Source organism: Drosophila obscura, unplaced genomic scaffold (assembly GCF_018151105.1).
Source record: "Drosophila obscura isolate BZ-5 IFL unplaced genomic scaffold, ASM1815110v1 contig_17, whole genome shotgun sequence".
NCBI lineage: Eukaryota > Metazoa > Arthropoda > Insecta > Diptera > Drosophilidae > Drosophila > Drosophila obscura.
The window spans coordinates 2,935,407-2,962,066 of NW_024542757.1; the positions used below are offsets into that span (position 1 = coordinate 2,935,407).

The window sequence follows — 26,660 nt, forward strand, 5'->3', positions numbered from 1 at the left end:
GGATTTAATTAATTCACGAGGCATTTATTTCCCCCTCCCTATGCGACATCGCATATAATTGCCAGTCAGATATAGGGAGGGTCAGGTCTAATAATTTGTCCTCTTGTGGTGCAGAGAAAGTCACAGAAATATATATTTATGCGAATTCCATAGGGCAAGCTCGTAAATCTCTAGCCCCCGTTTGCGCCCCCCTTTCGCGGCTGCCGATGCATGGCCGAGTATTTATGGCAGCGACTATTACACACTTTATTATTATTATTAATATCGGTCCCCCGGCCACGTACAATTGAGTGTAGCACGGCTCCCAGTGCCATAAATTGCATTTATTCTCGAACGTGGGGCATATCCACGTGGCGGATCGTTGACGGATTTTAATTGAATTGAAGCCGCAACAGAGTGTGGAATAAATCAATTCGTTGTGCAGAGTGGAATGCGAAAATATATACGGATTGTATTGTCTAAGCAAATCGATAATTGAGGGTGGAAAATTGCAATTTCATTTCAATGCCAAACAGAATATGCTTAGAGCTGGAAGCCCAACCCTCGATGGATGTGCATCTTTAATAAATCTTTGCGTGGCATTACAGTTCAGCCGTGTATTTGCACAATCGAAGCGTGAAATCTGCGTTACATGCACTGTGCATATATACACACATATGTAGGTATGTATACATATATTATTAGGTTACGACTGCCTCCACACTTTTTCCTTTTGATCCGCGCCCGCTCCATTAGGACTTCCTTGTAAAAAATTGGCGATGTTTTCCAAGGGGCTGAGTAAATTGGCGCCTTTTTTCTTTGCCTTATCTCCACCCCAAAGGTCCACGTAGTCCGCGCTAGCGAGTTTCGAGTCATGGCTTAGGTTTGCTTTTAGCGTGTCGCAACTCGTGACCCGTTCAAATGTGCTGCAGAGATTCTTGTATTCCTGATCGGCTCCGCACGTACAGTGTTCGCCCGGCAGGCGCGACAACTTGTACGCGGGTACTTTTTTCTGCCTGGAGCAGCTGTAGGCGCAGATGAGCACCTGGTAGCGGAAGCCAAAGTGCGTGGACCTGAAAATGGAACAGCCAACGCGATCGCTCAGGCCCGTCACCATCTGGAGGAAGTGTCCAATCTCCTGGCTGAAATGTCAGAGTCAATATCCATCCAGTACGCCATGCCCGCCAGAAGACTCACCCGCCGGGCGCCCTGCCCGATAAAATGCTCTTGGCGTTCGCATACACGTACTGCTCGAACCAGACCTTCAGCTGGGCCCGGACAATCTTCGTGGGGTCCTGGGCGTTGGGAAATTTATTGTACACCGTATTGTAGCCGGGCCCCGGGAACTCCATGGTGGCAAAGCATCGGTAGATCGGGCCAATCGAACAGCGATACGCAGCAAATCTCGCAATCTCGGCCAGCTCTTCGTGCCACTGCATTTTGAGCATGCGTCCGGAGGGGGGCAGGTCGTTGAGCTTTCCCCTGGCCACGAGGTTGCGGTAGATGTTGTGTTGCTTCACAATAAAGGTTCGCATCGCAGCGGATACATTGAACATCGTACCCGCGCAACCCTGCACAAATGCCTGCGAAATATGGGGGGGCATACGTTGGGATACTTCAGCACGGCGTAGATGTCCTGATTGTCGTGACTTACCATATTGTTTTTGCATCCAAGGTTCTCGAGGGTGCCACACGATTCCACGCCGCAGTAGTTCGTCTTTGTGGTGGGCAGTTTCTTTTCCCTTTTACAGTACTTCGGCATCTTCTTGCCACAGACCCCACTGAGGGCTGATAAAAGCAGCAGTCCCGCTGCGAACCACAGTATGGAACCCCAGCACTTCATATTCGAATCAAAACTAACTGGACCGAACCAAAAGGTCGACAGAAATTCGAGTAGTTTAAGCTGCAACTCTAGACCCAATCCAATCCAATTCGTCTCGTTTCGAATGGGTAGATCAGGCCTGAAGGCTATCCCGCTCTATCAAATGATTCAACCAGACATTTATAGCCGTACGAACTCAGGATAATGTTATATTTAATCTTTATTTAAGGATATTTTCCCCCAAAAGCTAAATATTCATTTTGGCTTTCGGGTTTTTTGTGTTCTTTTTTCTGAGTAGTCCTTTTCTTTTTTTTTGGTTTCTTTGTTACCGCCTTACGTTTGGCAGCCTTCTTGGATCTGGGCTTGGCTTTGGGCTCTAGGGCAAAGTGCCAAACTCGAGCGGCTATGCCCTTGTCTTGACTGCTATCCTCTGGAGTGCTCAGTGGATCCATTAGATCACAGCAGTCGGACTCGTCGCACATGAGACGCTCCCTCACGGAGCACAAGGCATTGTAGGCGTCGTTGACGCCAAAGCGACATAATTCGCCGGGTATATGTCCCGTTGGATAGATGGGCAGGCAGTCGAGGTAACAGCTGTAGATGCACTTCGTTATCTGGTAGGTAAAGCCATCTTTTTTATATAGCGCCATGGCACAGCCCAAGCTCTCGACCGACGCTGTGATCATCTGCAGGTAGTGTCCCACATCCTGTCTGGAGTTGAAACGGAAGATGGAAAATGGAATATGGAAGATGCATTGGAGGACAGCACACTCACTTGGCGTGATTGTTGCCACCCAGAATGGTGGTTATATCCACGAAGAGATATTCGTCCTTCCAGGCCTTTATCTGGGAGCGGAGTACCTTCAGAGGATCCTGATCGGCTTTGAACTTGTTGTAGGCTTCGTTTTGGCCTGGCATCTGGTACGAGGGCGACCGGAAGCAGGTGTGTCGCTCCAGCGCACACTTCATCACACTGAGCTCGGCCAGCCAGGCCAGTCTCTCGTCCCAGTGCACGGTCAGCATGCGCGTCGATGCTGGCAGCTTGTGGAAGGTGCCACGCGCCACCTGATTCCGGGCCACATTGTGCTCCCTGATGATGTAGCGAGCCACGGAGCTGTCAATCCTCAGCAGCTTCGCGTCCGCTGGACACGCGCTGTCGAATTTCTGACAAGGATTCAGTTCAGGTATCCATATCGGAGGTGCTACTTACCTGCGAGTGCTTGCAGGCCAGATGTGGGCCCGTACCTTCTGTGCAGGCGTCCTCTCCGCAGTAGTCGAACTCTTTGCTTTCGCAAATGCAGCAGCGATAGAGACAGATCCAGATACAGATCCAAAGACAGACAGACCTGCTGCCTTGCCACGTCCCAGCCATGGCAACTGATGGCTGCGACTGTGACATGTTCCCGCCGCATTCCATGTAGTTACGGGCCATGGAAATCGCCATTTGCCACAGTTGGCGTGTCGCGTAAACAACTTGCGACCGCAACTGCCTTCCCACGTCAATCTGACAGCATGTCTCGTGTGTCGCACATCGACGTTGTGGTCCTCGCCCTCCTCCTTTCCTGCCTGTTCTCCTGCGGCCATTGCTGGGACTACTGCCAGGAGCATTGGTGTTCTCGTCCAGCGCTGCAACATGTGGCCTGCAACAACAACGGCGTACGTGGATGACTCCACCAAGGGAGGAGGAGGATTGTGATGCCCCACCCAACTCTAGCAATCTGATCTTTCTTTTTATTTTTTCGCAGAGCCTTGGAGCGCAATGCAAGAGCGAGGCCAGGCTGTTGCCGCTGAGTGGGGATCTGCAGACGTTCATCGTCCGTCAGGTGAATCTCTATCGGAATCATGTCGCCTCGGGCGGATTCAGAGACTTTGCGCCCGCCGATCGCATGGCCAGCGTCCAGTGGGACCCGGAGCTGGCAAAGCTCGCAGAAATTGCGGTCAAGCAGTGCAGCCTCGCCACCGACAACTGCCGCAACACCAGACGCTTCAAGCACGTTGGCCAGATCGTGGGCCACGTCATCTTCAGTGCCCATCGCTTCAGCGATCGCCAGCTAATCGGCCACAAGATCCACAATTGGTTCAAGCAGTACAAGAAGGCAAGATTGGGGTTCGGGCCGGGTGAGCCACGCAGTGACATGAACAGCTTCCGGCAGCTCATACAGGAGCGTGCCACCCACATGGGCTGTGGGGTGCTCCGGCAGCCACGCTACCGCTGGCACCAGCAGTTCATCGTCTGCAATTTCGCGCGCGAGAATGTACACCACGAACCAGCCTATGCCGTCGGCCATAAGGCGGCTGCCGGCTGCCAGACGGGCACCAATCCCCAGTTTCCCCATCTGTGCGCCATCGAGGAGCACTATGATGTGAATGCCGTGGATCGTTTTGCCACAAAGCCATCAGGTCATCTGGCCATCAAAATGAAGTACAGCGAAGATGGCATGAGAGCAAAGGGAGCCAAGTCCAGGTCGAAGCGTTATTGAAGTTCTTTTTTGGAATTTTCATTCATTCAAATGTATGTACATGCGTGTGCATATGTATGTATGTATGCCTGTGAGGGGTAAAATCTATTTCTGACTCTTCAATAGATAAGTCCAAGTGCCAAGTCCATTCCACAGCGTGACTAACAGCAGTCCCATTCAGTCTCAAATTCCCTTGAATTATGTATAAATCATCTCTTAGAATCTCGCGCTTGGATTCACTTAAATATTCAATTGTTTATTGGGTTGTAATAAAGAAAAAAAACAGTCATAGAAAACTTAATTGGAAACCTCATGGCACGTCAAGCTCCACCCCAAAGGCCAAGCCAAGTCTAGCTCAAGTTCTCCTGGCGATTGGGTTCGATGGTGACGCGGGCATAGGGACTGCCAGCACCCACCTTCCGCCGCATGGTGACGCCTCGATGCGGTCGCAGACCCATCACAATCAGGTAAATGCCCACGGCGCACAGGGCGATCAGGGTGAGCACAACCAGGCCGTAGGCCCAGCGTGGCCAGGTGTCACAGCTGAAGGCCTCGCGGCGGGCCGAGGAGACAAGCATGCCGCGTATCCGCGACGGCCGTAAGCAGCGTCCGCCCGTCTCGATGGACAGCTTCTTTAGCCAGACCAACTCGCAATCGCAGTTAAGCGGGACACCGTTGAGATCCAGCTCGGTAAGCTGTGCAAAAACCGGCGAAAGCGAGGAATTAAAAGAGCGCAAAAGAGTCCCACGAAACGACAGCGTGCGCAGGGAGGGGATCTTGGGCAGGGCACCGAAGGCCTCACCGTCAAAGTGGTTCATGTGCCGGCTGTTCTGGAAGCTGATCGACTCCAGCAGCTGGAGCGGAACGAGAGCATGGGCGGCCACTCCCTGCATCAGTGACATATCCTCCACAAACAGCTGCCGAACTTGTGTGAGATTGGCCGTATCCTCGGGCAGCAGCCGCTCCAGCAGATTGTCGCTGATGTCGAAGTGGAGCAGCGTCTGCGGCAGCTGGCCAGGCACACGCCGGAAGAGATTGCGCCGCAGCGAGAGCTCCTTGAGGGGAGCACCCGCAGGCAGCCGGAGCTCTTGCAGGCTGCAGGCATCCATGCGCAGAGTTGACAGCTTCCAGTTGATGCCGAGGTCCGTGTACAGATCTCCATGCTGCAGCTGCGCGGTCCCGTTGAGCTTGCGGTTCCAGGAGAGGTCCAGCGAGGCGAGCACCAGCACGGGGGCAAACAGCTGCCCTGGCAGCGAGTGCAGATTGTTGTGCGACAGATCGAGCACCTGCAGATGGGGCAGACCGGCGAAGGCTTGCGCCTCCACCAAGGAAATGCTGTTCCAGCCCAGGTACAGCTCCCGCAGGCTGATCAACTTGGCAAAGTTGTTGCCACTCAGCTGGCTGATGTTGTTGTGCATCAGATTGAGCTGGTGGAGGCTGTCGCTGCTGAAGACTGGCGCCAGGTCGAGAGCGTTCCACGCGAGGTCGAGCGTGTCTATGTAGAGGGGCAGCAGCTCCGAGAGATCCGCGGACCGATATTCCTTGTAGCTGCAGTCGATGCGCAGCGCTCGCATGCCCCAGGGCGCGGCACTCACGTTGTTGCACTCGCAGGAGTGGCGCGAGTCGCGCTTGGAGTCCGGATAACAGAAGCGATCCACCTCATCGGCGTCGATGTTCTCCGCCCCACAGGCCCCACACACCAGTGCCACCAGCAGCAGGAGGCAGGCCACCCCTGCTCTGCTTCTGCACGTATTTCTAATTGCGATTCTCCCCATGATGAAGGTTCTTAGCACACTGAACGGTTCGCTGAATTGTCTAGAGTTTCCCTATCTTATCTGCAGTGGGAGGGAAAAAAAGCTCGCTCGTTCGTTCGATTTTCCAATAAATGGCCGAGTATTTCTGTCGTGCACCTTCCTTTCGCGTTAGTCACTGGAATACATTTTGGGGTATCGTAGTAAACAGAATAAAAGTGGAGAGGAAAAGCATTTGAATCGTTGATAAGATAAGCAGAGCTTTACTTTACCCCTTTATCGCGTTCTCTCTCTGTCTCTCTCTGTCTCTCTCTCTCTCCGTTACACCTCTTGGCATTTGTTTCGTTAGCAGCTTTTTGTTATCTCTCCTGTTATCTGTTTCATTAATCATTTCCAGCTCTCATGCGTGTGGGAGTTAGGTCTGTGACACAGATCCACAATATTGATGGATTTATAAAACCCTCACTTCACACAGAAATGTTGCCCCCCACCGAACTCTGCCTGCCATTCCCTCTTAGAGAACACATTTGAACACATTTCATTTGAAAGTCTTTTCGACAAAAGTCATGCCTAATCCCGGACAGACGCTGTTGGCGTGGATTTAGCTCGTATCTAGCTCATTGCATCGCAGTCTCGAGGCTTCCAGTCTCAAGTTCAATTTGTAATTACACTCAATGTCTTTGGTTGGGATTTGGCACGAGTCCTGAATGTGTTCAGCGGATATATTATACTTATTTCTGCTCTAAACTTGAGTATTTTGGTTCTCATACCCTGCCATGGGTTGTGTCAAAGTTCACTAAAGAATTCGCCAAGTTTCAAGCTGCCTTTAATATTACTATCTGCATGCTATAGTACCTCTTATATGTATGTTTTCGACTCTCGTGCACAGTTGTTGCTTTTGTATTTTTCTTTAACGCCACCAGGCAGAGTATTTTGACGCTGCTACACTTCGCCGTTGGTTACTTGATTGTTCTTTTCCTACATTTTTCGATTGCTTCGACTATTCTGACAATTCTCAGGGCCTTTGGCTGTACTCTTCTTTGTGTCAATGGCAAATTGATGAGGCTTACATAGCTCCACACACTCGAAACGCACGCATACACACACAGACAGGCATAGACAGGCATAGACAGGCATAGACATTTGCATAAATTAAAGACTTTCAAGTCGGAAAAACTCGAAACGCTTTCCTTTTTGACTTTTGTGTCTTGCTCTTAGAGTGGGGGAAAGGGCGAGTTAGGGCGATGTGCCATGGGGGAGACGACCAACACATGTAAAGCATTTAATGAGCTGCGCAGCCTACAGCCTACAGCTCTCTGTGTGTGTGTGTGTGTGTGTATCTGTGTGTACTTAATTTTATTGAATATGCCAGGCACATACATACATACATGTTCATGTGTGTGTTTTTGGGTTTCGTTTCCAGCCCTCAAGTCATTATTACCAGCAAAAATGTATTTTTAACTAAAAACTCATTAATTACATTGAGAAGGAGCTTCGAAGGGAGCTTCGAAGGGTGTGTGTGCGTGTGTGTGTGTGCGTGTGTGCTGGTGTGTGTCTGCCTGGAATAATTACGGCATTACAAGCTATTTAATTAAAACCCAATTTTCGCACATCTGCCATAATGGAATTGTTAATTAATAGGCCAAATCAAAAGCAGACCCAAGCCATCAATTCAGCTTTAAACTGGGTGGTGGGTGTAGGCGGTGTACTGTACTTTACTGTACTGTACAGCCGCTTGGAACGGTCAAAGGTAGAGGCACTGAGCAATTTCCGTTTGGGGGGTCAGAAATTGAAAAATAAAATCCGCTCTAAACGTGCCGCACATGGCAATCGAGGCCTGGCGTGGTCTGTTCGGTTCGGTTCGATTCTGTTCTGTTATGCTTTGGTCTCTCTGGGCCGCAAGCGGTGCGGGCCTTGGGCCATCTCGGTAGCAGAATATTTATGAAAATTTTAATATTAAATTGTTTTCTGATTCGCGTCGTCAGAGGGGGGGATCGGGGTAGAGAGAGAGAGCGAGTGCGAGTGCGAGTGCTGGCAATCAATGGCGGAAAATGCAATTTCCCAGAGCTGAACATGCAATCATTAAAAGCGCTTGATTATCCGCAGGCAGGCAGGCAGGCAGGAGGATGGCATTGTCCCTCATCGTCTGTATCCTGCAATTGACTTTAATGATGTCCTCCCTCCCCCAGGACTGGCATCCAACTGTCACAGCAAGCTGTCATACTCTGTGGGTCGGGGGCGTGGTTGATGTCTGTTTGCTTGTATGACAGTTTATGGCGCCCCAATTGAAACGCTTGTCATGCATTTGTCTAATAATGGCGCATTAATTTGGTATTATGTATAATGCGTCCAGGCTACAGCTTCCGCTTCCGGAAAATCATCAGCGGGATGGAGACCCTTCTCCTTAGCCTGCTTATTAGTATGACTGCAATTGTGCTGAGGGTGTGGGTGAAGGAGTGGTCTGGTGTGGCAGTGGCTCTGGGCCCGTTCTGTATGCTAAGCATTTCAGTCATGCTCTTTTAACTCGGGTTGCCACAGCGCCGCAAAGTATGCAACAAAAGCATGCAGCACACACACAAAGGCAAACACATACACATATGGTTTTATCTAATTGCCCTTAAAAACGTTTCTGTCACGCAATTTAAAGCTCGTTATTTAAACAGGCAACCATCGGCTAAATCCATTAGTTGGGCTTTAAGGGCTCACATTAACTTGGCTACACACACACACACACATACACACATGCAATTACTCCTTGTGGTTACCATTTGGGCTCTCGCTCTCGCTCTTGCTCTTGCTCTCATTCCATTCCACTCTCCATTTTGCTGCGCTCAATTAAATCGACAAATTTAAAGAAAATGATTGTGTCTAATGGGCAGACGTGCCCACAGAATGCGACCTTCAACCGCAGCCAGGCCAGGCCAGGGCAAAGGAATGCCTAATGCTGTGTATATTGGCACATGGCTTAGATCCCACTGATAACAGTTGAATAATGTACAAATAATGGCTTAAAACCATCTTGTCTGCTCAGATATTAAGCATACGCAGGGGAATGAGACTGGGCGGAATGACACAGCCCACAAAAGATGTGGAGAAAACGTAGAACAAAGGAAAACTAATCAAATTATAAAGTGAAACCATACGCAGTGTGGAACAAAGGGATGCTGCTTGCTTGCATGGCTGATAATAATATTTGTATTCAATAAATTTCGTAATCCTTGCTGCCTCTCTGTCCTTCTTTTGTTGCTCCCACAATTCCTGTACAGGTTGTCAAAACCCTGGGCAAACTGTGCCAGCAAAATGCAAATTTCTATTTCGAATAATTAGTTTCACATTGTTTTGTTTTCTTTTGCTGATTTTCGGTTCCATTTCAGGCTTTTTGCTGCCGAGCTTTTCCGCATTTTGTTGCAAATTGCAACTCTTTCAGATGCAAAAAAAAAGGCAGACCTTTTCCCAGGCAGCAGACATTGTCATTTCACTCACAGCATGTGTTGGCCTGGCCAACAAGCGACCATACGAGTAGGTCTCTAAAATGGAAGTCTCCCCTTAAGTGAGAGTGCTGCGGAGTGGTGGCTTTTCTTCTTTTTGTTTTGTTGTTGCAAGTGTTGGTTACATGTTTGGTTGTTTCAGAGGAGGCATCTGCTGCTGCTAGTCCACAATTTGATTTGTTTGCTGCGGATACATTGTTGCACATCGAATGCTTTCTGGCTGTCGGATACTTTGGCTGCAATAATTAATTTTTGCACTCTGTGAGAGCACAAAGGCACCGAGCCGATAGATCAGCCAGATAATATTTGCATTGTTCTCCTGGGACAGCATTGTTATGCATTGATTGAAACTCAATTGGGGCTTCGAGGCCATAAATGTCGACTTGAGTTGCATCAGAGGTCGGCCAGTCCAGTCCTCTCCAGTCCCATCCAGCTGTCAATCCTGTTTAGGTCCTGTATGTACATACATACATACATACATAGACATACTCGTATCCACTGATATAAGATGTAAGAGTCTGTTTTGCTTTAGCCAGTAAGCTGAAGATTTATTGCCTGTTGCCAAAAGCCCACAAAATTAATGTACTTCAGAGTTGAGTTTAGCAGTTTGCCCAGGGTTCGACATCGACAGCGACAGGGACGTCCCCCTGTGTGCGGACGAAGGAGTGTAGTGTGGAGAGTGAAGAGTGGAGAATGGAGTGTACAGTTGCCCTTAATGAAGTTGTTAATGCGAGTCCCGTCCTGTCCTGTGCCGTCCTGCCCCATATGTGGCGCACCATTCATGCGCCTCTCCTGCGCCAAATACTCACGAAAATCTAATAAGACGCTTATGTCTGTTGTCGTTTCGTTTGCCATTTCACACCCTTTCGAGGCCCGAGAGTCCTGCCCCTCCACATTGGCTAACATAGGCCATTAGCCAGTGCACACAGCACAGACGACGCCGAGGAGTAGCTGTGACAGTCATCTGCCTTAACTTGCTTCTTTGTAATTTTATTGCCCGACTTTTTTACGGTCAGTCTCTTGAATGTGAAGGCAAAAGCCTCGACTAGTTCTTCATCTTTTGCCAGGCAAGCATTTATTTTTTATGTCCTCCAATTGATTGGATCGTAAAGTTTAGTTTCTGTGCGAGTACCAATACCACTCGGCCCGGCCCCATCATAATCGAGGGCCCGAGAAAGAGTTCAATTTGAGTTCCCAACTGATTTAATTTATTGTTCGTTCTGACCACGTCACAGAGCCCCTCAAGACGGAACAAATTAAATTACTTACCGGAAAGCAAAGTGGACGGGGTACACGGTACTCTGTTGCAGTTCTTTGTTTCGGAGGCAGCAGCAGCATCAGCAACAGCAACAGCAGAAGAGTGTCACGAAACGAAAGCCAGACAAACTGCAGCAGCTCGTGCAAATAAATGAATTTTTCATTTATTTATTCTGTGAAACAAGTGATGGCAAAGGCGGGGTTGTGGTGGGAGGGAAGGATTGTGGCACGCATTGAGAGCTTGCTTAATTAGATGAAGTGAAAGCGAGCGACCCGAAACAATTGCAGCTGTCATCCTGCGCGCTGGGAAGTGGGTCAACTGATGCCACTGAGCCACTGGCTGTGGGCCATGTCCATGTCCGGGCATATTTTAAGAGCGACACAATACGATTACAGCGAGCAGTAGAGTGGGTGGGCAGGAGCGGGCTGAGCTGGGAGCGGGGGGAATGCATCAAGCAATAAGTGCAGTCTAATTTGATTACGTGCTCAAAACCTGAAGTCCTCCAGATAACAAAAGATGCTGCCCCAGCCCCAGAGAGGAGCGGAGCGGAGAGGGGAGAAGCTGCAGCCTCAGTCGAGGCAATCAGGTGACTGAGGTGGCTGAGGGCCTACACACACACACGTAGAGCATACGCGTGCACCCGGGAGCCGAAGGATATGTGTAATTGACAGCGCAAAGCACACTTGACAGGCCCTCTCACACACTCCCACAGCAGTACACGCGTGTACACACAAACACATGCACACAAACACCTTTACATGATAGACATGGCCCTGGGAAGTAGGCAACACTTGTCGGCGGTGGTGCACGGGCACTCCCTGCCCCAGCTCCACTCTCGAACCTCTGAGAGATTTGTGCTTACGGGAAAAATGAATATTAAGCATCCGCCTCGTATGAAATCATTTTCGTAATTTAATTGAAACGTCGACATCGATTGCATGGGGGCATTAATTATATTACATGTTATTACAGGTGGGGTAGCGGAGCTGCGGAATCCCAAGGCAATTTTCGATAATTGAAATTTTATGCCCCAACCAGGACTTCATAAAATTGCGCATAAAGCATCCCTGTCACTGGCATTGTCAATAAAACTGACATACAGTCGGGGGCTAAGAGCATTTGTCCTGATTATTTATGTAACGACATTCCATTCGGGCGCCCAGATTTTTTGTTGTGCCTGCCTCGACTGTCGTTGTGTCTGTCTAAATAATGTTTAATGCACAAGCCCGATAGATATATAGATACCCTCTTAAGATACATCACATATGCTCAAGTTCAAGAGCCAAGGACACGCCTTTGGGCCACATTTCGCCTGGTTCATTGACTGACTTTGGCTGGCAACCACCCACGGCGAAGGCGGTGGCGTTCACCGAGGCGAAGGATGTGGATGGAGAGCAGGGCTGGGAAGATGAAAGACATTATGCCAGGAGAATTTATGCAGCAGTTGTTGTTGTCTTACCGCCTGTTGATATTGAAACGGGAACGTCATAAATATTTTTATGTTCCTTTCCCGCTTCTCTCTGCTTTTACTGCATTTGACAGATCTTCTCCACCAGTGACGCCTCTAGATTTATCATAAACAGAAGCTCCACAAAATAAACCCTCTCACATATGAGTATGTATCCAACAAGTTTTTAAATAGACCAAACCGAAAAAAAAAACAAAAAATTTTATATTTTTATGATCCATTTAAAACTTCTTGATTGTACCAAAGAGAGAGAGAGAGAAGAGCACCACATCAGATGTAGGAATATGTAACTTATTTAATTTCCTCCTACCTCCTACCCCAATGCCACAACGCCCCAAAAAGTTCATTTAAAGTTTTGTTGCAGCCATAAATTCTAGGCAGAAACCTAAAATATAAACATCTAAAGCCGACTGACTGTACGAATATCTCTCTCTCTCTCTCTCTCTCTGTATGTGTGTGTGTGTGTAGGTATCCAACAAAAAGTTAGATATGGTCGTAAATCTAGCATTTGTCAGTCTCCTCCCACCATAGGCTCTGACGCCAGCCACAGCACTGAAAGAAACGTACATATAATTCCAAAGATACTTGAACAGAAGTTTAAAGAAGAAACTATATCATACATATCTATATATCAAGCATATACGCAGAAAATTCAGCTTTATTTCTTACATCTCGTTACATTCACGCTGGTTTCTCTTAGTGTATGGCGGAAAACGTGCATCTCTGCCGTCCTCTAATTGGCCTTTTTATGCACACTGGCACACTCGACATCATTTCCATTTCCAGGGCCATTTCCGTGCCAAAGCAGTTTATCACTCTAACTATGCGCATTCTGGGGTTCCTCGGGCCCCTGCCCCTGCCCCGCTCCAGCTCCAGCTGCTGGTGCATTGCGATTCAATATTACGTATACGAGTGCAGTATAGCTGCAGTATGCTGCTGCTGCTGCTGCTGCTTCTGCTTTCTGGGTCTAGCGATTGCCGTGGGGCTAACGAAGCTCTTCATATGTCACACACAAACGCACACTTTACCTTTTCACCGACCTCGTCTTGTGCCTCTACTTCCAGCTCTGTCTCGCACTCAAAAAGTGCGCAATTCAAAGAACATTCAGGCGTCCAGATTTCCCGCTTTTCCAACTGCAACAAAGTGCTAATCTAGAGGAAGGTGGGAAGGGGAGTCACACTGCAGTCCATCCCATACCATATCATCTCTCACAGGCTTCTTCCCCGCTTAATCGCCATGTGCGACAGGCTCTAACTTGTCAGCTTTGAGTGTCAGCGTTGAGCCTCGTTTAGCCTTTGAGTGGTGGAGATGTTGAGGGGACAGGGCTGGAGAAGAGTGTCGGCGGCAAAAGAGTATACTACACTGCCTCCTACGTGGGCTTTGGTGCGTAACTGGGTTGACATGTTATTAGTTTCATCAGCGAAATGGCTGCGGGGGCGGCCAGCGAAACTTTTCCTTCGTTTCCATTCAATTAATTGTGGCCCAAGGCGCTCGTTCTGCCACGGAATTTCCACCGAACCGGAAAATAGCGAATGATCCAAAGGGGGTTCAGGTCAGAGGAGACATCGCTATGCTCTGATCCAGCTGCCTGAGGCTTATTAGAGTGGATTCAAGGCGGATTAATCGTTGACGGTTGGTCCGTTTTGTACTCACAGGACGGCTGCAAAGATTTCTAATCGCGATGGCAGTTCGATTAATGTGGTAATTCATCGACTTAATTTCCAATCAGAAAGGCAGTTTGGTTTTTCATGGCTCTCTTTTCCGTTCGCTTTTCTTTCCTTGAGTATTCAGTGCCTTTGGTTTGGCTTAGCTTCTGTTTTTAGTATTCATAAAATTGAGTTGACTTTTTGATGTACATAAATATATACGTATATGTACGTGTGTATAAATCGATTAATTAGAGAGCTGTCATCGAAAAGGGATTTTCCCTCCACTGCTTTTAAGCTGTGTGTATGAGAGATTCCTTAGGCAAGCCAAGCACAATTGAACAATAATGGGACAGCCTCATTAAATGCTCTCACCAATGGCACCCACCCACATAGCAACAAAGACAAGGACAGCGACAGCAAACAGGATCGTAAGTTGAAAGAAAGGTCGAACTTTTGCTTTGCCCTTCTCTCTGCCGTTGCTTTGCTTTGCTCTGCTTGTTTAGAGCTGCTTTCGCCTTCATTGTTCGACAATAAAAAGCTGTTGTTCATTTTTATGGAGTAACGCCTTGTGCCTCCTTGTGCCCTGCTTGCCAGGATGCCATGAGCTGAGACGGTCCTGGCCAGACGTCGTCATTGTCCTTGCCGCCATTGTCGCCAGGCATTATTGTGAGACGACACAGGAACCTGGGGGGGAAACAACAAGCAGGCACTTGCCTTATAGTTATAGCCGCCACTGAAGGGTGGGGTGTATGTACATGAGACGAACACGAGTGTGGCGATGGGGTGTGGGGTGAGGGTGTTTGTGGATGACGCACATAATGAGTCTGCGTGGCAAGTACAAAAGTTTATAAATATGATGGAATAATTAAAACTTGGCGCCAATTTGAGGGCGTTCCCCAAGTCAAAGGTGGCCAAAAGGCTGTTGGCTGTGGCTGTGGCTGTTGTTGCCCTTTGGGAGGTCTTTTCAGCCAGCCACAATTTTTTTCCCATGTTCTGCGGGTCTCCTGGTTGGTATGGGCGTCGTGGGGATGGGATGTGAGAATTTGTATGCTTTATGTTTTGCAGATGCTTAGAAAAGTTTTTGTTTTGTTTGGCTTTGCTTTTCCTGAACTTTGTTTCGCTACCTTTTTTCCCCTAACCCCATCCTTAGCAGCATTCCCGCTCCCACCGCTTCCTTAGGCGGTTCTTCTTGCTCTGTTAATTATGCAACATTAATTAAGACCTGATGTGAGCACAGAGACTTTAAGCAGGTCACAGCGTCGCTTTAAAGACACTCTCTGAGCTCGAGAGTCAAGTGTGGGCTTCCCATTTGCCTCCCGCGCACATCGTATTGCATCTCAACGCTTCAGTTTGCATTCAAAGCATACGGAGCAGGAGCAGGAGCAGGAACCATAATTATGTGCACATTTATCAAAGCCAGGCCACGTCTCCGAGCCAGCCACTCAGCAAAGTTTATTTGCAGCTAACATAGGGAAGAGAGAGACCCCGGTGCAGCGACACCGACAACGACAGCGACTCTGACTTCGACTCAGACAGGGACATGCGGAAATGCGCTCCGCTTTGGCATTTGGTTCAATGAACCTCAATGACACAGCAGCAGAAGCTTACCCTGCTGCAATCTCCAGCAGGATGAATCTGCCAGTCCACTTAAACTTTAAGTTTTCTCATTCCCCCAGTCGCGTACATACACGAGCAGTATCCATTGCCCTGCCATCCTTCAGCTTCATACCCAGTTTGGGCAATAAAAACGTAAAAAAGTTTGGCTCCAGCTTCCCAGCAAAGAGTTACGAGTTTGGGCGCAACGTGAAACATATTTTGCACTCGCCGGACTCTGTAACACATGTTGGCTCAACTCAGCTCAGTTCATTTAATGGGCGCCAAGGTGAGCCCGACCAGAGCAGAGCCCACGCCTCCACCAGAAATGCTGGTTGGAATGGATTCCAGGATACCAAAGGAGAGCCACAGGGCTTCGGCTCTTCAATTTGTTTGAATTTGTTTCTTGAAGCGGAGTGGGCGGTGGGCGAAGAAAAGTGAAAAGTTTACAAAAATAATCTCGAGAAAGAACACGAAGACTTAGCTGCCCGCCCGTCCAGAACTTGTCTCCTGCTCGTGTTGTCCTGTTTTGTGTGTAGGTGTTGGCGTTGGCTGGAACTAGAGCGAGTATGCTGTAAATCCTTTTCCCTTAAATTTGTTGCTCTTTCTCGTGTGACAGGCCCAGGCGTGCCATGATGAATGAGGGAGGCATACTTTCTATTTGTCTGTCATCCCTTTGGCCTTTGAAGAAATGCAACCCACGGCCGTGGCTGGTCTTGGGGCTGTGTGTCGTTGGAATGGGCTGACATGGCCAAGACATGTCAATTTCCAGCCTGATGCATCCCACACGAGCAACAAGAGCCAAGGCGAAACAAAGCAACAAAAAGGTGAATGAGGAAAATAAAACGCCAAACGAATTGCGTTGCTGAAAAGCCAAAGATTTTCATCCAATTTGCAAAAGTGGCGCCTCGCATTCGGAATACGCGTACGCATACGCCTCGTTGGCTCATCGATGCGGCACATGATGGGTACACTGGCAGGAATAGTTGCACCGACAATTACTCACAAGCCATATGGAGAAGTTCTCCATTTCTGCCAGTGCTGGCGGACGGGGTACGGAGGATGGGGCACGTGCCTGCTGGCAAGTCAAACATTACAACATTACGCGCTTTCCAATTCACCTGTGAAAATCATTTTCTTCGCCGACACGAAAAACAAAGTCAGAACCAGAGTCGCGACCAGAGTCAGAGCAGGAACACGACAACGTGCGGAATTCTTTTATTTTTCGCCTTTTTTTTTTTGTCGAATTTGCCTTGTCAAATGTTGAAGGAGACGTGACAAGCATTAGCTACAGCTACAACCTGTGCCACGATAATGTCGATGTCGCCGTTGACGCCTGCCTGCAGGTCCGTGCCGCCCCTCCATGGTTCGTCGAAAGGTGAATTCCTGGGCTCTCTCCTGTTCTGCCATGTAGTTTGGCATATCATTTCGTCGCCAATTTGAAAATCGTTGATATGCATGCGAAGCAGGCGACCTCAAGAGGTGTAAACAGAGGGCAGGAGGACGTGGCTGGGTCCGGGGCAAATCAAATTGGTTAGCGGGAAGACCTCACGTACAGCTTATGTATATATATTCTACATCTGCTCAGGTACGAATCAGTATTCCGAACCACCGAAAGTTTGCCTCTCCGCAAAGTGCTTTTTGATGTTTTCGCCTCGACAGACTACCCATCGGAACCTCAACTCTTTTAGTGTCTCCAACTAACGAAGTAACGAACCGAACTGACTAACTAACAAATTGATGCAAATGGAAGTCACACAGCAATATGCAAATGGAAATTGAATATTCGAAAATTAAATGCTTTACTGGCAGTCGATTTTGTTGAATCAGGAATTACTGCAAATAAAACTACAATTGATTCGCATTTACATTTCATTGAGTAAATTGCACAATTGCAAATGGTTTTGCCAGGGACTGCGATGGGACTCGAATGGGATCTGCCTTTGCTGGAATACTCTAAATAAATGGCATAACATTTTCCCCATTTCCCATTCAATCTCACATGAGAGCACTTTCTATTTACCCCTCCCCCCACCATCCGCTAGAAGATGGCTTGAGAAATCGTATAAAAATACACAAAGACAGACAGACACAGACAGACAAATTCACTCTGAATGCTCGGGGCGCTTGTTGTTGGTGGCCCAGAGAGCAAGGACAACAACAAGAGTGTCTTGTATTTTTATTGCCATATATTCGAACTTATGGCAGACAATGCTGACATAACAAAACAATAGCATTTCGTCTGTACTTTATGCTCCCAAATTGTTTCATAAATGAACAATTTTTAAATTTCCACATTCAATAAATTTGCCTCTTGATGTCTACAAATTGTCGGGAGAGGGTGTTGAAAATGAAGAAACTTTTTGTCACTTGACGCGACTTGCGAGTATTATTAGCGTAATCACCTATTGGCTACACACCTAAGCCGGCAAGAAATGATCCAGCGAAATGTTAGATACCCTTAAGGAACCCGGAGCTCTTCCTTTTAAGGAACTTCATCTTCCTGTTAGCTAGAAGTTGTACCTCTACCTCTCGAATTCTTAGGAGAACTTATTTTATGAGAAACTATTTCTGATCTCCATATTTCACTAGCTCCTCCGAAAATTGGTTAGTCCGCCCAACCAGCTCGTGCATATGCCTCTTGGGGGGTATGTAACAGTAAGCTGTTGAGAAATGCAAATGACTCTCGATGACAGTGAAGCGCAAATGGCGTTGAAATTGAAAATCAAGATGACTTCTTATAACACCAGAGGAGGAGGCAGGAGGCAAAGCGAGAGACGCCATGAATACAGATGCAAACACAAACACACATAAAAGTGAGACTATTCAGGTGCGTGGGGGTGCGTCTAAGACATTTCGATTACATTTTGAGTGGTTCCACTCAAGTTTCCTATGCTTTCTTTTTAAATTGCTGCATCCGCAAACTTTTGGTGCCCTCATGAAATATTTAGACCGGAAATGACTGGGATGGGACACGGATGGTAATGGTGGGTAGAGGTGAATGCCATACCACACAAAAGGTAGCGCAAATTACTGAAATATGCATGCGACTCGCCAGGCCATTATCGGGGGCTTCCTTTTCTCGAAGAAGTACCACATCCCGTTCCAGCTATGGCTGCTATGGCCATTGGAACTACGTGCCAGGAATGCCCAAAAAGATTGCCTCGACCGGACACTCGGATTCGGGTATTGGCCATGGCTTTGTGAATGGCATTTGGTTCCTCTTCTTCTCGTTTGGCTTTTGTGGTTTTTGAAACTGCACGCATTTGATTGCGTTATTGAAATTGACTGTGCTGGCTTCATTACTATAATGTCCTGGGCAGCATGGTCAGGTGGGTCGTGGGTAGGTCACATTGTGGTCGCTTTGACTGGGAGTCTACGGTGGAATTCAATTATAAATGCCACAAGATTCCAGCTATGCCTTGGCTTATGAATATAAATCTCTATGCTGTGTGGGAGCCCACGCTTAATTGCTCAGGTGAGCCACACCACCCAGTGGCACTGTTTCATAATTATTTACTTGATGATTTTGCCTCTGGGAAAGTTAAATTAAATGGGGATTATGTGAGCTTTTTAATTAAGAAAAGGCAAGAGTCCTCGTCTGATTCTTAAAGTTTAAAGTTTGACACTTTTCTTTCTTGGTTGCTGCTAAGATTTAAATATTAAATAAATAAATAATAATAATAAATAAATAATTTAATAAATAAATATTAAATAAATAAAAATAACGATAACTAACCGCAGTAAAGCCCATGATATTCTCTTCGGTCAACAAAGGAAAAGAGAGGAAAATTTATTGATTGACTTTCCGAGGACGTGATAACAAAAGCTTGCAAGCCACTTATGTACATTCAATACCGTTAAGTAGAGTGTGCTGAGTAGCTGATTTTATTCTGATATAAGTCTGCTTTAAATTAATAAATTGTCAAATCGAATATCTGAAACGTACACATTCCGCGCTACATGACTCTGTCGAATTTTACATGAACATAACTACATATTTGTAGCAAATGTGTAGTTAGCGTGTAGAAAAATGTTACGCAGAGGGTTTTCTTCTTTTTTCCTTTTTGCGGAAAATTTTTCTTCTTCTTCTTTTTTGCCGATTTTTGTTTTTATGGCTGCCAGATCTGTTCAAAGCAAATCGGTAATGAAACGGGTCACAAAATATCATGTGGCAGCCCGCAGCAACTACGAAGTTATTTAAATTCAAATCTGAGATACCAGGCGAACAGAAATAAGCAGAAGGTCGCTGGTTTTTTAATTTCTCGTGTTTTCTTGTCTTTGTATTTCGTTGCTCTCCACTTTCCACTCCATTTTCTGCCTCCACTTTCCACCGGTCAAATGGCAAAAAACCGTTAAGTTCAAATCTGAGATACCAGGCGCACAGAAATCAGCAGAAGGTCGCTGCTTTTTTTAAATTCTCCTTTTCTCTTGTTTCTCTTTGTATTTCGTTGCTCTATTTTTTCGCCCTCATTTTTCTCATTTTCTGCCTCCACTTTCCACCGGTCAAATGGCAGAAAACCGTTAAATTCAAATCTGAGATACCAGGCGCACAGAAATCAGCAGAAGGTCGCTGCTTTTTTTAAATTCTCTTTTTTTCTTGTTTCTCTTTGTATTTCGTTGCTCTCTTTTATCGCCCTCTCATTTTCTGCCTCCACTTTCCACCGCTCAAATGGCAGAAAACCGTTAAATTAAAATCTGAGATACCAGGCGCACAGAAATCAGCAGAAGGTCGCTGCTTTTTTTAAATTCTCTTTTTTACTTGTTTCTCCTTGTATTTCGTTGCTCTATTTTTCGCTCTCATTTTTCTCATTTTCTGCCTCCACTTTCCACCGGTCAAATGGCGAAAAACCGTTAAATTCAAATCTGAGATACCAGGCGCAAAGAAATCAGCAGAGGGTCGCTGCTTTTTTTAAATTCTCTTTTTTCTTGTTTCTCTTTGTATTTAGTTGCTCTCTTTTATCGCTCTCATTATTCTCATTTTCTGCCTACCACTTTCCACCGCTCAAATGGCAGAAAACCGTTAAATTCAAATCTGAGATACCAGGCGCACAGAAATCAGCAGAAGGTCGCTGCTTTTTTTAAAATCTCTTTTTTACTTGTTTCTCTTTGTATTTCGTTGCTCTCTTTTTCGCCCTAATTTTTATCATTTTCTGCCTCCACTTTCGACCGCTCAAATGCCAGAAAACCGTTAAATTCAAATCTGAGATACCAGGCGCACAGAAATCAGCAGAAGGTCGCTGCTTTTTTTAAATTCTCTTTTTTACTTGTTTCTCCTTGTATTTAGTTGCTCTCTTTTTTCGCCCTAATTTTTCTCATTCTCTGCCTCCACTTTCGACCGCTCAAATGCCAGAAAACCGTTAAATTCAAATCTGAGATACCAGGCGCACAGAAATCAGCAGAAGGTCGCTGCTTTTTTAAATTCTCTTTTTTACTTGTTTCTCTTTGTATTTAGTTGCTCTCTTTTTTCGCCCTAATTTTTCTCATTCTCTGCCTCCACTTTCGACCGCTCAAATGCCAGAAAACCGTTAAATTCAAATCTGAGATACCAGGCGCACAGAAATCAGCAGAAGGTCGCTGCTTTTTTTTAATTCTCTTTTTTTCTTGTTTCTCTTTGTATTTCGTTGCTCTCTTTTATCGCTCTCATTTTTCTCATTTTCTGCCTCCACTTCCCACCGCTCAAATGGCAGAAAACCGTTAAATTCAAATCTGAGATACCAGGCGCACAGAAACCAGCAGAAGGTCGCTGCTTTTTTTTTAAATTCTCTTTTTTTCTTGTTTCTCTTTGTATTTAGTTGCTCTCTTTTATCGCTCTCATTATTCTCATTTTCTGCCTACCACTTTCCACCGCTCAAATGGCAGAAAACCGTTAAATTCAAATCTGAGATACCAGGCGCACAGAAATCAGCAGAAGGTCGCTGCTTTTTTTAAAATCTCTTTTTTACTTGTTTCTCCTTGTATTTCGTTGCTCTATTTTTCGCCCTAATTTTTCTCATTCTCTGCCTCCACTTTCGACCGCTCAAATGCCAGAAAACCGTTAAATTCAAATCTGAGATACCAGGCGCACAGAAATCAGCAGAAGGTCGCTGCTTTTTTTAAAATCTCTTTTTTACTTGTTTCTCCTTGTATTTCGTTGCTCTCTTTTTTTCGCCCTAATTTTTCTCATTCTCTGCCTCCACTTTCGACCGCTCAAATGCCAGAAAACCGTTAAATTCAAATCTGAGATACCAGGCGCACAGAAATCAGCAGAAGGTCGCTGCTTTTTTAAATTCTCTTTTTTACTTGTTTCTCTTTGTATTTAGTTGCTCTCTTTTTTTCGCCCTAATTTTTCTCATTCTCTGCCTCCACTTTCCACCGCTCAAATGGCAGAAACCCGTTAAATTCAAATCTGAGATACCAGGCGCACAGAAATCAGCAGAAGGTCGCTGCTTTTTTTTAATTCTCTTTTTTTCTTGTTTCTCTTTGTATTTCGTTGCTCTCTTTTATCGCTCTCATTTTTCTCATTTTCTGCCTCCACTTCCCACCGCTCAAATGGCAGAAAACCGATAAATTCAAATCTGAGATACCAGGCGCACAGAAACCAGCAGAAGGTCGCTGCTTTTTTTTTAAATTCTCTTTTTTTCTTGTTTCTCTTTGTATTTAGTTGCTCTCTTTTTTCGCCCTAATTTTTCTCATTTTCTGCCTCCACTTTCCACCGGTCAAATGGCAAAAAACCGTTAAATTCAAATCTGAGATACCAGGCGCACAGAAATCAGCAGAAGGTCGCTGCTTTTTTTTAGTTCTCTTTTTTTCTTGTTTCTCTTTGTATTTAGTTGCTCTCTTTTTTCGCCCTAATTTTTCTCATTCTCTGCCTCCACTTTCCACCGCTCAAATGGCAGAAAACCGTTAAATTCAAATCTGAGATACCAGGCGCACAGAAATCAGCAGAAGGTCGCTGCTTTTTTTAAATTCTCTTTTTTACTTGTTTCTCCTTGTATTTCGTTGCTCTATTTTTCGCCCTAATTTTTCTCATTCTCTGCCTCCACTTTCGACCGCTCAAATGCCAGAAAACCGTTAAATTCAAATCTGAGATACCAGGCGCACAGAAATCAGCAGAAGGTCGCTGCTTTTTTTAAATTCTCTTTTTTTCTTGTTTCTCTTTGAATTTAGTTGCTCTCTTTTTTCGCCCTAATTTTTCTCATTCTCTGCCTCCACTTTCGACCGCTCAAATGCCAGAAAACCGTTAAATTCAAATCTGAGATACCAGGCGCACAGAAATCAGCAGAAGGTCGCTGCTTTTTTAAATTCTCTTTTTTACTTGTTTCTCTTTGTATTTAGTTGCTCTCTTTTTTCGCCCTAATTTTTCTCATTCTCTGCCTCCACTTTCCACCGCTCAAATGGCAGAAAACCGTTAAATTCAAATCTGAGATACCAGGCGCACAGAAATCAGCAGAAGGTCGCTGCTTTTTTTAAAATCTCTTTTTTACTTGTTTCTCCTTGTATTTCGTTGCTCTCTTTTTTCGCCCTAATTTTTCTCATTCTCTGCCTCCACTTTCGACCGCTCAAATGCCAGAAAACCGTTAAATTCAAATCTGAGATACCAGGCGCACAGAAATCAGCAGAAGGTCGCTGTTTTTTTAAATTCTCTTTTTTTCTTGTTTCTCTTTGTATTTCGTTGCTCTCTTTTATCGCTCTCATTATTCTCATTTTCTGCCTACCACTTTCCACCGCTCAAATGGCAGAAAACCGTTAAATTCAAATCTGAGATACCAGGCGCACAGAAATCAGCAGAAGGTCGCTGCTTTTTTTAAATTCTCTTTTTTACTTGTTTCTCTTTGTATTTCGTTGCTCTCTTTTTTCGCCCTAATTTTTCTCATTCTCTGCCTCCACTTTCCACCGCTCAAATGGCAGAAAACCGTTAAATTCAAATCTGAGATACCAGGCGCACAGAAATCAGCAGAAGGTCGCTGCTTTTTTTAAATTCTCTTTTTTTCTTGTTTCTCTTTGTATTTCGTTGCTCTCTTTTTTCGCCCTAATTTTTCTCATTCTCTGCCTCCACTTTCCACCGCTCAAATGGCAGAAAACCGTTAAATTCAAATCTGAGATACCAGGCGCACAGAAATCAGCAGAAGGTCGCTGCTTTTTTTTAAATTCTCTTTTTTTCTTGTTTCTCTTTGTATTTCGTTGCTCTCTTTTATCGCTCTCATTTTTCTCATTTTCTGCCTCCACTTTCCACCGCTCAAATGGCAGAAAACCGATAAATTCAAATCTGAGATACCAGGCGCACAGAAATCAGCAGAAGGTCGCTGCTTTTTTTTTAAATTCTCTTTTTTCTTGTTTCTCTTTGTATTTAGTTGCTCTCTTTTTTCGCCCTAATTTTTCTCATTTTCTGCCTCCACTTTCCACCGGTCAAATGGCAAAAAACCGTTAAATTCAAATCTGAGATACCAGGCGCACAGAAATCAGCAGAAGGTCGCTGCTTTTTTTTAATTCTCTTTTTTTCTTGTTTCTCTTTGTATTTAGTTGCTCTCTTTTTTCGCCCTAATTTTTCTCATTTTCTGCCTCCACTTTCCACCGCTCAAATGGCAGAAAACCGTTAAATTCAAATCTGAGATACCAGGCGCACAGAAATCAGCAGAAGGTCGCTGCTTTTTTTAAATTCTCTTTTTTTCTTGTTTCTCTTTGTATTTCGTTGCTCTCTTTTATCGCTCTCATTTTTCTCATTTTCTGCCTCCACTTTCCACCGCTCAAATGGCAGAAAACCGATAAATTCAAATCTGAGATACCAGGCGCACAGAAATCAGCAGAAGGTCGCTGCTTTTTTAAATTCTCTTTTTTACTTGTTTCTCTTTGTATTTAGTTGCTCTCTTTTTTCGCCCTAATTTTTCTCATTTTCTGCCTCCACTTTCCACCGCTCAAATGGCAGAAACCCGTTAAATTCAAATCTGAGATACCAGGCGCACAGAAATCAGCAGAAGGTCGCTGCTTTTTTTAAATTCTCTTTTTTCTTGTTTCTCTTTGTATTTCGTTGCTCTCTTTTATCGCTCTCATTTTTATCATTTTCTGCCTCCACTTTCCACCGCTCAAATGGCAGAAACCCGTTAAATTCAAATCTGAGATACCAGGCGCACAGAAATCAGCAGAAGGTCGCTGCTTTTTTAAATTCTCTTTTTTTCTTGTTTCTCTTTGTATTTCGTTGCTCTCTTTTATCGCTCTCATTTTTCTCATTTTCTGCCTCCACTTTCCACCGCTCAAATGGCAGAAAACCGTTAAATTCAAATCTGAGATACCAGGCGTACAGAAATCAGCAGAAGGTCGCTGCTTTTTAAAATTCTCTTTTTTACTTGTTTCTCTTTGTATTTAGTTGCTCTCTTTTTTCGCCCTAATTTTTCTCATTTTCTGCCTCCACTTTCCACCGGTCAAATGGCAAAAAACCGTTAAATTCAAATCTGAGATACCAGGCGCACAGAAATCAGCAGAAGGTCGCTGCTTTTTTTTAATTCTCTTTTTTTCTTGTTTCTCTTTGTATTTAGTTGCTCTCTTTTTTCGCCCTTATTTTTCTCATTCTCTGCCTCCACTTTCCACCGCTCAAATGGCAGAAAACCTTTAAATTCAAATCTGAGATACCAGGCGCACAGAAATCAGCAGAAGGTCGCTGCTTTTTTTTATTTTTCTTTTTTTCTTGTTTCTCTTTGTATTTCGTTGCTCTCTTTTATCGCTCTCATTTTTCTCATTTTCTGCCTCCACTTTCCACCGCTCAAATGGCAGAAAACCGATAAATTCAAATCTGAGATACCAGGCGCACAGAAATCAGCAGAAGGTCGCTGCTTTTTTTTAATTCTCTTTTTTTCTTGTTTCTCTTTGTATTTCGTTGCTCTCTTTTATCGCTGTCATTTTTCTCATTTTCTGCCTCCACTTTCCACAGCTCAAATGGCAGAAAACCGATAAATTCAAATCTGAGATACCAGGCGCACAGAAATCAGCAGAAGGTCGCTGCTTTTTTTAAATTCTCTTTTTTTCTTGTTTCTCTTTGTATTTCGTTGCTCTCTTTTATCGCTCTCATTTTTCTCATTTTCTGCCTCCACTTTCCACCGCTCAAATGGGCAGAAAACCGTTAAATTCAAATCTGAGATACCAGGCGTACAGAAATCAGCAGAAGGTCGCTGCTTTTTAAAATTCTCTTTTTTACTTGTTTCTCTTTGTATTTAGTTGCTCTCTTTTTTCGCCCTAATTTTTCTCATTTTCTGCCTCCACTTTCCACCGGTCAAATGGCAAAAAACCGTTAAATTCAAATCTGAGATACCAGGCGCACAGAAATCAGCAGAAGGTCGCTGCTTTTTTTTAGTTCCTTTTTTTTCTTGTTTCTCTTTGTATTTAGTTGCTCTCTTTTTTCGCCCTAATTTTTCTCATTCTCTGCCTCCACTTTCCACCGCTCAAATGGCAGAAAACCGTTAAATTCAAATCTGAGATACCAGGCGCACAGAAATCAGCAGAAGGTCGCTGCTTTTTTTAAATTCTCTTTTTTTCTTGTTTCTCTTTGTATTTCGTTACTCTCTTTTATCGCTCCCATTTTTCTCATTTTCTGCCTCCACTTTCCACCGCTCAAATGGCAGAAAACCGTTAAATTCAAATCTGAGATACCAGGCGCACAGAAATCAGCAGAAGGTCGCTGCTTTTTTTAAAATCTCTTTTTTACTTGTTTCTCCTTGTATTTCGTTGCTCTATTTTTCGCCCTAATTTTTCTCATTCTCTGCCTCCACTTTCGACCGCTCAAATGCCAGAAAACCGTTAAATTCAAATCTGAGATACCAGGCGCACAGAAATCAGCAGAAGGTCGCTGCTTTTTTTAAATTCTCTTTTTTTCTTGTTTCTCTTTGTAATTCGTTGCTCTCTTTTTTCGATCTAATTTCTCTAATTTTTTGCCTCCACTTTCCACCGCTCACATGGCAGAAAACCGTTAAATTCGAAACTGAGATACCAGGCGAACAGAAATCAGCAGAAGGTCGCTGGTTTTTTTAATTTCTCGTTTTTTCTTGTTTCTCTTTGTACTTCGTTGCTCTCTTTTTTTGATCTAATTTCTCTCATTTTCTGCCTCCACTTTCCACCGCTCAAATGGCAGAAAACCGTTAAATTCGAAATGAGATACCAGGCGAACAGAAATCAGCAGAAGGTCGCTGGTTTTTTTAATTTCTCGTTTTTTCTTGTTTCTCTTTG

At 45.2% G+C, this 26,660-nt stretch overlaps 4 protein-coding genes across 5 annotated transcripts; 1 reads left to right on the forward strand and 3 right to left on the reverse strand.

Moving 5' to 3' along the window:
* Nucleotides 1-517: 517 nt before the first annotated feature.
* On the reverse strand, nt 518-1,837 carry LOC111074292 (antigen 5 like allergen Cul n 1-like). Its single transcript, XM_022367023.2, has 3 exons — nt 1,634-1,837; nt 1,177-1,562; nt 518-1,121 (listed from the first exon to the last, which is right to left on the reverse strand). The coding sequence occupies exons 1-3, from the start codon at nt 1,820-1,822 to the stop codon at nt 686-688; spliced, it is 1,011 nt and encodes a 336-aa protein (XP_022222715.2). The 5' UTR covers nt 1,823-1,837; the 3' UTR covers nt 518-685.
* Nucleotides 1,838-2,003: 166 nt separating this feature from the next.
* On the reverse strand, nt 2,004-3,260 carry LOC111074291 (venom allergen 5-like). The gene is made up of 3 exons (XM_022367022.2): nt 3,012-3,260; nt 2,577-2,965; nt 2,004-2,512 (listed from the first exon to the last, which is right to left on the reverse strand). Exons 1-3 carry the CDS (start codon nt 3,243-3,245, stop codon nt 2,026-2,028), a joined length of 1,110 nt encoding a protein of 369 aa, XP_022222714.2. The 5' UTR covers nt 3,246-3,260; the 3' UTR covers nt 2,004-2,025.
* A 27-nt stretch (nt 3,261-3,287) lies between these two features.
* LOC111074293 (antigen 5 like allergen Cul n 1) lies at nt 3,288-4,556 on the forward strand. Of its 2 annotated transcripts, XM_022367025.2 has the most exons (3): nt 3,288-3,457; nt 3,547-4,313; nt 4,387-4,556. In XM_022367025.2, the coding sequence occupies exons 1-2, from the start codon at nt 3,314-3,316 to the stop codon at nt 4,279-4,281; spliced, it is 879 nt and encodes a 292-aa protein (XP_022222717.2). In that variant the 5' UTR covers nt 3,288-3,313; the 3' UTR covers nt 4,282-4,313; nt 4,387-4,556. The 2 variants fall into 2 exon arrangements, with proteins under 2 accessions (XP_022222717.2, XP_022222716.2); XM_022367024.2 differs by having other exon boundaries at nt 3,547-4,556.
* On the reverse strand, nt 4,496-6,166 carry LOC111074290 (leucine-rich repeat-containing protein 4). Its single transcript, XM_022367021.2, has one exon. The coding sequence runs from the start codon at nt 6,033-6,035 to the stop codon at nt 4,611-4,613; it is 1,425 nt and encodes a 474-aa protein (XP_022222713.1). The 5' UTR covers nt 6,036-6,166; the 3' UTR covers nt 4,496-4,610.
* Between the last annotated feature and the right edge of the window lie 20,494 nt (nt 6,167-26,660).